The following is an 8,637-nucleotide window of genomic DNA, read 5'->3' as shown; positions in this document are numbered from 1 at the left end:
CTCAACTCAAAGCCTTCTTTGTAGAGAAACCTGCCTACAACTCAGTACACAACACTCAGCTGCTCTTTCTGCTCTGTAAGCTTCTGTTGAGGACATCATTCAAACCTCTATGCATCAGGAAAGCCCACTTCCATGTTGTTCTGCTGATAGATGGCTGTGTTTGGGTCATACTCACTCAGATTCGGGGCAAAACAACAAACCAGGCAAAATAAATAACAGCAGAAGATTTACTTTAGCAATAAATACAAAGACGCTTGTGTCATAGCTATATCAAGTCAGTTGAACTTTCTGAAGTGTACTAAACAATGTACAATTGTGGATAAAATAATGTCCATGCTTACAACAACTACCCACAGCACTATTTTTACATAATTAACATTACCTACTTAAAGAAATACTACTCAGAGTTCCATGACATGCGGGATGAGACTGATCTCCAAAACCATTACCTATACCTGTAGTAACGCTATCTCTATAGAGAGTCCTGTTTCGATCATGGGTCCAGACGTTCCCCTGGAGTACAGCAATGTTGTGGATGTCCACAGTAAGGAAGGTGCACTTTACACTATCTTATACCAAGAACCTGCACCACTGACCTCAAGCTTTGACATTTCCTGCATCAGCAGGATTTTTCTTCACAGTGGAGAACTTGTAGTGTATACCTTGGGCTTAAACCCACCATAAAGTATCATCACCTCTGCTTTTGGTACCAATCTACCAGACTAGCGGCATGTAGCATTTATATCAGTAAACTTAAGAAACACGTACAAACTCATTTGCATCAAGGAACTGAAGTATGTTGTTGCTGTTCTTTCAGCTGTTCCATGTTTGGAGTCACCAAAGCAGATCATTTGGTCTGCATGTTATGAATTGGCACAGGTTTTAGGCCGGATGCCCCTCCTGACTCAACCCACCTATTTTTTTCAGGCTTGGGACCAACACTGAGAGTTAACTCTTCAGTGGCTGGGTTAGTTCCCTGCCAAGGAATCAAACCCAGGGCATGGCAGTCAGAGTACAGGCTCCTGCCAGTGGACCACCCGGAGGCTCAAGGAACTGAAGTATATGAAAGTATAATCAAGTATATTCCCCATTTCCTAATTACTTCCAGCTATCTGTCACTGGGTGATGAACAGAGCTTCCATCTACTCAACTTTTGTAAGAGGATGTAATAGATGATTACTGGCCACATCAAGGCACAGTAGAAGGACAAACTGTAGGTACCGAGCTTCAGCCTGCCAGAAAGCATGGACAATTAGGCTTCTAACAATGTCCTTCCTTAGCTTCTGCACCTGGTTTTTGATACTTGTCTGGTATTTGAGACTTGCCTTCAACGATATTGATATCTTGCTAGCTTGCACCCAGCTCCTATCTGCTCTCTACATTGAAGCCCTGATTACCCCCCTTCTGAAAGCCAAAGGAGAACTAGTTCATCTCTCCATTACGTGGCGGTAAACTCTGCTGTGGTGAAGCAGAGATGTAGGTCTTGATAGTAGGCATGGACAAAGTGTTTGATAGATTCGCAGCATTCTGAAGAATTCAAAATGAATTAGCGTACCCTGAGTAAGCTGGGTGGAAAAGAGCCAAATCCATTGGCAAGTTAGAGGAAATTCACAGGGATGGCTCTCTGTTCTCTCTCTCGGGTGACTGGCTTCAGTGCCAGAATGTCTTGGGACACTCCAGAATTCCAGATAATCCTGGCGTTCCAGCTTTTTGTACTGTGTGTTCTCCCAAGATAGCTGGTCAACCTTTGCACTATGACACAAGAAGTCCAAAAATTGGCATTCCTACTTTTTAGATATATTAATTTTGGAACGTTTTTTTTTGGTTCTACGGCCTGGATTCATGAGGCAGCATCTCAAACAATTAATGACTGAACAGAAACTTGCCTGTATTACCTGCTCTTTTGTCCTTTATATTTTTTTTAACTCTTAAGAGTTTGTTGTGCTTTTGTATTTAGTTTCCTATAGCACTCTTCCAGAGTTGCAGGTACCTGATGATTATCTATATACAATTTGCTTTAAACATACACAGTAAATGTTGTTTGTGGCTCTATATTGGAGTTAATCTTACAAACATTACTGCACAGTCTGTTCATTATTCATATATACTCATTCAAAATATATATAAGTATATGAATAAATTCATGTAACTGATGCAAAGGTTTATTTTGCGTGATGCAGAATAAGCAGTACGAGCTAGGCTGTAGGAGACAGTGTTAAACTCTTTGGTTTTTGCAACACATCCTGAAAGACAAGGGTTTTTCGCAAGCTAATTACAGCATGTTTAATCCCTCAAAAGCTTCTCAGTCATTCTCCTAACCCAATGCTTCACCTGTGTGATTGATTAAATAATTTGTTGTGAAAGACCATTAATGGTTTGTGTGTGTGTGTGCGACCACACCCCTTTCAAACAAACAGTGACACAGGAACTAAAACACGTTCTCAGCAGCTCAACTTCATCTAATACATACATCCTGGCACACACCAAACCAGACCTCATTCAACAATCAGCTCTTGCACGCTGAGATATGGGCAGCGATCCAAACTCCTCATGACTCAAAGGCCTCTTTGTAGGTAAAGTGCTTATAAACCCTGCTTACATTTCCAGTACCTTCCTCATAGCCTATGCTCTTTCCATTCTGGCGAGCACTTTATCCACCCATCATGAGAGCTACACTCCAAGTTGCTCTCCTGCTAGCTTGCTGCGTTTGGGCCACAATCGATCAGGCTCAAAGTAGCAATCAGGGTAACAGCAGTCACAGCAATCCAGGAGAAATAACCGGCAACAATGGAGCTGGAAAGATCGAGCCAATCCGCTTCAGCAACAAAGCCAAAGATGATTGTGTAATGGTTGTAGCGAGCCACCGGAACTCTACAAAACTGCGTGTTTCCTGTAAAACCAAGGGCAAATCATACTGGTGCGATTACCTGGGCAAGCCAAACCTGTGCCGGAGCTACAGCAACAACCCACGCCACTATTTCACCCAGATCATGTGGGAGCTGCGCAAATTACAGAATTCCTGCCAGAGCCAGCGCTCATATAAACCCCAAATGTGCCGCTCTGCAACAGATGAAGCACAGATGGTATTCCACACGTCCTGGCCCAAAATTCAGAAACAGCCTGGTAAAGCTGGCCCTACGTCCAAGCCACTGAAGCCACAGCAGCCTGCAAAGGAAGGATCCAAACAGATTAAGAATCCAGCTCTCAAACCTGTTCAACCTCAGAAACCTGTTAAATCTACCACACAGAGACCAACAGAGACACCACTGGACTGGGCAGATAAACTGGCAGAGGAGCACTGTTGGAAGAGTGTACAGGGAATCTGTTCCTACTTCATCAACTGGTTTCAGTGGTAAAGAGCTTTTATACACAGGTAAGAAACATACCATTGAATAATCCTGTTGATTAATAATTTATATATATATCAGTTGGGTTCTTTTCTCTTTCTATGCAAGTAAGCTCTTCCTCTGGGACTTTTCTGTTCTTAGTAATCATGTAATTCATCAGTGAGCCTTCTTTTGCCCCGTTCCTGTAGATTCAAGGAGTAATTTCTATTTGATTATGTTGGTAGCCATTGATGGGTGTCCCTCAAGGGATTCAACAAGGCTTCATTCTGTGTAGGCCATTTCATAACCTACAGAAAACCGTATAATGGAGTCTAATGGACTTATTGCACTCTTTCACTCACAGATTCTTTTGTGTATTGGAAAATTTGTTCTGATTTAAAATAGTAAGACTTTGACATGAACTTTCCTTAGTTTTTTTTTTTTCACCAAGTTTTTAACCAGATTGAGAACTGATATTATTCACATCTGATATAACATTAGGGTGGTACAGGGGGTTTGTTGCTACCTCACAGCTCCAGGGTCCAAGGTTTGCACCTGAGGTCAGGTTATTTTCTGATTTACAAACTGTGAGTTTGACTGTATGTTCTCTGTGTGTCCAGTAGGTTCTTCTTCTATTTTCTTCCACCTCTAGAAAATGTTTATATATTTGGATCGGCTACTTACAATTGCCCCTAGACATTAATGAATGTGTGGTGTGTGTGTGTCTGTGATATGCTCTGGATTCTGAAAATAATAAAATAATATTAATAAAAACTGTTGCACTCTCTTCCCACTGTCATTTATCCAGATCCAGTGCAGTGTAGGAGACTTTTGGAATCAGCTGCAGATTGCAATAATATGACAACAAAAAGAAGACCATGAAGATGATGCAGAAATTGCTGTACTGCTATGATATATGATCAACACCTGTTTATATATCTGCAGTAAATTGATATAAAAATCTCTAATAAATTCATACTTTATTATATGGGAAAAGAAAAATATTTCTGATGTACATTTGTAATAAATCTACATTGTCCTCATCAAAGTTGTGGGGTTTTTTTCATGATGAAATGTGTTCGCAATTATGAACTTAATTATTATTATTATTATTATTATTATTATTATTATTATTATTATTATTATTATTATTATTATTATTACAAAGCACAAGAGACTTTTATTTTATCACATTTATTATTAAATTATTCACTGTCTAGTCTACATTTTCCTTTATTTCTTAACCAAGATTATTTATTTCTTATAATAAGATCATTTACACAAAAACACAAATTACTTTTAAGTGTTTGAGAAATTTGTGTTGAAATTAAAAATATATCCACATATACATTAGCTAAACTCGGTTATGGTTCCTCACTGGTTAAGCTTCTGGGTTGGTGGTTCAAGCCCCAGCACCTCTAACCTGTGACTATTTGAGCAAGACACATAACTCACTGCTTCAGTTGTGTTGTATCACAGCTGACCCAGTACTCTGACCCCAACTTCTTGAAGAAAACATTTTCATTGTGCTGTATGTCACAATTTGAGCTTGATTTGTTTTCAAGGTGTCCATGTAAAACAAAACTAGTGCATAACATAAGCAGACCTTAGATATAATATTGAAATGTAAAAAGCACTACATTACAATACATTACATAATTAATATTCTATGTGTTTATTCTATATGTTAAGTCAGTGTTATTGTTTCATTGCTGCACAATATTCAATAGATGCTCATTGTACATGGGGTACACTCATATTAAGTTAAATAGCCTTTATGTGTCACATAAACATTACTGCACACTAAAATTCTTTCTTCACATATCCCATCCTTGGGGGTTGAGGTCAGAGTATAGGGTCAGCCATGATGCAGTGCTCCTGGAGCTGGGTGGATTGGGGGCCTTGCTCAAGGGTCCAACAGTGTTGGGGCTTGAGCCCCAATCTTCCGGTCAACGACCCAGAGCCTTAACCACTTCAGCTACCACCTGGTGGCTCTTTATGTTACTGTACCATAAATAGCCACAATGGAATAAAGATAAATAAGTATTTTAATCATTATATTCACATCCATATTTTAAACAGTTTACCTGTGCTGTTGTATGGTGTAGGGCTGAAACTGTGATGTCTGGAAACTTCAGACATCACTTTAAAGCATGCAGCTATATCAGTGAAACCTGTGAGCATGAGGATAATGTGGGATGCCACATTTTTTTGCCAGGCCACCAGAGGGCACCCTCCTCCAAGTTTTGAACCTTGGTGTGAAGCCTTGCTGATTGATCATCTTTGACATGAGTTCTGAGCCGTGTTCACTCTGACTGATATCCAGGTTCTGTATGCATTTGCATCTGTACTAATAAACCTCCTGAGTCTAATAAACAGGTTTGCAGTGTACATCCGATAGCTCAAACCACCAGCCTAGCTAGTCAACAAATTTACATACTAACTGACTGTTCCAGCCTTTATAGTGAGATGTGATATATTGTGATATAAACTGGCACTGGAACAGTGTGGAAGTCCTGAGATGCCAGTGATCCCGACCCCTTCAGCTCTCCGGACCTTTCTGATCCATCCTGATGTCCTACATCTGGTTGGAGTCTCAACACTTGCAGTCTGCTCGCTGCTGCTCAGGATGGACCCACATGGACAGCATGGAGATACATGGGGATTTCTGTGAATGATAGAAACCATGAGGATGCCTTTGGAATGTAATTGCCATGAACAGTTTTGCTGATAAATTCAATAATATAGATTTTCTGTCAAAAATAGAATGAATTTCCTGGTTACATAATTGCACCTTTTGACCATATAGTACAGTTATAAAAGGGATATGATTAATAATCACACTCTCCAGGGTCACCCAGATGAGGATGTTTTCCCTTTTCTACCTGGTTCCTCTCAAGGTTTCTTCCTCATATCATCTCAGGAAGATTTTCTTCACCACCATCACCTCTGGCTTGCTCATTAGAGATAGATTTAAAATGTATTATTTATCTCCTAAATATTCCTTTAAAGCTGCTTTGTTACAATGTCCATTGTTAAAAATGCTACACAAATAAAATATTATTTATTTTAATAAATTTATTTTGGTTATTTTGGACTTTTAAGGAACTGAACTCAACATCACCAATGATTATGAGAAATATATACAGAATGGAATAAAAAAGAAAGTCGGGGGCTGATTTCTTTCTAGTTCAGAGTGTAGATTCATGCATTGTATTGTAATTGTAGTGCCAGTTATAAGTTTTAATAAATTCTCAATCATATCTTTTTATTTTATGCATCTGCTGTAATTCAGGGGTTCTCGAACATTTTGCACCTACACTTTCTAAAAAAAAAAAAAAAAGGTCCCATGTTGTTCTATATAGAACCCTGGGGTTCTGTAGTTGGCCTGTAATAGAACCTTTTCCTCCCCAAAAAGGTTGTATGCTTTTTGATTTGAAGTTTATTATGTTTGTGAAACAATTCAAGCTGAAATGATGAAACACTTCAATGAGAAGTAGTGTATACATTTTTTTTTTCCATAAAATGAATTAATATTGTGTTTAAATTTGTGTTTGAAGCATTTTTTGGTTCCATTTATGAAATATGATCCTTAGGTTATACAGAGAACCATTCCTTTTAAGCATGTAGGGATTCCTAAAGGTTCCCTTTAAGTTTCAAGCACAAACTTAATTTTACGAACAGCAGCCTGAACAGAGATTTAAAATACTGTGCATCAGATTAACAGTAGTTCCTGGTTTTATATTAGACGAGGTTAGATAGGATGAATTATAAAAATGTTAGTTAGTTATACTAGTTATACTGAGTTTTACATTATCAGTAATATCTTTAATCTCCACAATCGTCATGTGATCAGGGCCAGCAAGGCCTTCTCTGCTGGCCTAAACAGCAGTGGTCTGAATCACTGGCTTGCATTTTAATATATTTTTCTATGAGTGTGTATTAAATTTTTCCCAAAAGTCTATTCTCTACATTTCATAGCTTTTCTCTTGGCAGTGCTGGTGCTGGTTGTGCTTTTTTGGACACCATTATCTCTTACTTTTTAACTCTTACACATTCCATTATAATCGGGCTATAAAAATAGTGGGCATCTGTGCACTTATCAATAGGACTTTTCCAACTTGTTTTCATCAAACAGTTCATTTTGATGACCTCCGAGGACAGCATGGGTACGCTTCAGGGCCACTGCTCTGTCTTAGATTGCTTAGCTTTAATTCATTGCAAACAATGCTTTCTTTCACTTCTACACCTGCTGTAGTGTTAGTCGCAGTTTTATCCCTAACTCTATCTCCTACCACCCTTGGCTTCCTACGACGTGCTGCGCTTCTGCTCAGGACCTTGGGCACAGCTCCAACCCCGGCCATACCAAGATTGAAACTCTGTCCGAGTCTCATCTACTGTCATCAAAGTCTGCCAGACGGACATTACTCCCACTGCTACTGATTCTACACAGGCCGTACACTCTCGCACCCAAACCTCGTAGTGTTAAACCCTTCATTGTTAAAACTGTAAATAGAGGTGTCCAATAAATTAAGGTGGTGCCTGACAACCCAACCATGCTGTCCTCTGATTATTTTATACAAACACAAACAAGAATGCATTCAAATACTCTCTAAACTCTCCAAAACACTCTAAACCATTCAAAAATTACTCCCACAGTTGCCAGAGTTAAAGAAATCTGCCTTAAGGCCTTCAGAATCAATAGTGCAGCCGCCCGTAGCTTAAAAGAAGTGGCAATGAAATTGTTCCATTAACCAATCAGATTTCGAGTTGACGTCACTGGGGCCACCTAGCAGGCATACGATTACCTCAGCAATTTCCCGTCCTTTGATTGGATAATTGGAGTAGTCAGAGGCAGCGAAACGCACAAACTAAATAAAATATATATATTTTATCTCACAATGGCTGACAGAGGAGAAGAAATCGATTTGATCTCAGACATCCTTACAAATGCATTTTCAAGGTGGACTGTAATAAAATGGACTATTCCTTGTGAGGTGTGAAATACTGTCACCTAATTTCTTTTTTATTTTGCTATTTAACAGTTGATTAGTATCTATTGCCGTGGCGTCATAATGATGGTATAGAGGTGGATTAATTCAGGAAGGAAACCAGTGTAGCCCTGGGTGTGAAACGCACGGCCCGCCACTGCGTTTAATATACAGCACGGCCCCCTAGGATTTCCTCAAATCCAACTTTAAGAGGTCTGTAACAGGGCAGCCTGCCCTCCAGACAGCTTTAAAACTGACCCAGAACTGCTACTGTCACTTTTACACTCCACATGTCGATGAATATCTACATGCCCAACAGA

At 39.3% G+C, this 8,637-nt stretch overlaps 1 protein-coding gene across 1 annotated transcript; it reads left to right on the top strand.

Annotated features, from left to right (window-relative positions):
* The first annotated feature begins 2,605 nt into the window (after window positions 1–2,605).
* Window positions 2,606–4,330, top strand: fgfbp2b (fibroblast growth factor binding protein 2b). Its single transcript, XM_058384924.1, has 2 exons — window positions 2,606–3,373; window positions 4,135–4,330. Exon 1 carries the CDS (start codon window positions 2,625–2,627, stop codon window positions 3,354–3,356), a length of 732 nt encoding a protein of 243 aa, XP_058240907.1. The 5' UTR covers window positions 2,606–2,624; the 3' UTR covers window positions 3,357–3,373; window positions 4,135–4,330.
* The last annotated feature ends 4,307 nt before the right edge of the window (window positions 4,331–8,637 follow it).

The sequence above is a fragment of the Hemibagrus wyckioides genome, linkage group LG29 (genome assembly GCF_019097595.1).
Source record: "Hemibagrus wyckioides isolate EC202008001 linkage group LG29, SWU_Hwy_1.0, whole genome shotgun sequence".
Classification (NCBI taxonomy): Eukaryota; Metazoa; Chordata; class Actinopteri; order Siluriformes; family Bagridae; genus Hemibagrus; species Hemibagrus wyckioides.
The sequence above is the reverse complement of the archived record's forward strand: the minus strand, read 5'-3'. Positions and strand labels throughout refer to the sequence as shown.

Excerpts from the sequence above, each read along its gene's own strand:
- fgfbp2b (XM_058384924.1), top strand. The coding sequence starts at position 2,625 with ATGCTCTTTCCATTCTGGCGAGCACTTTATCCACCCATCATGAGAGCT.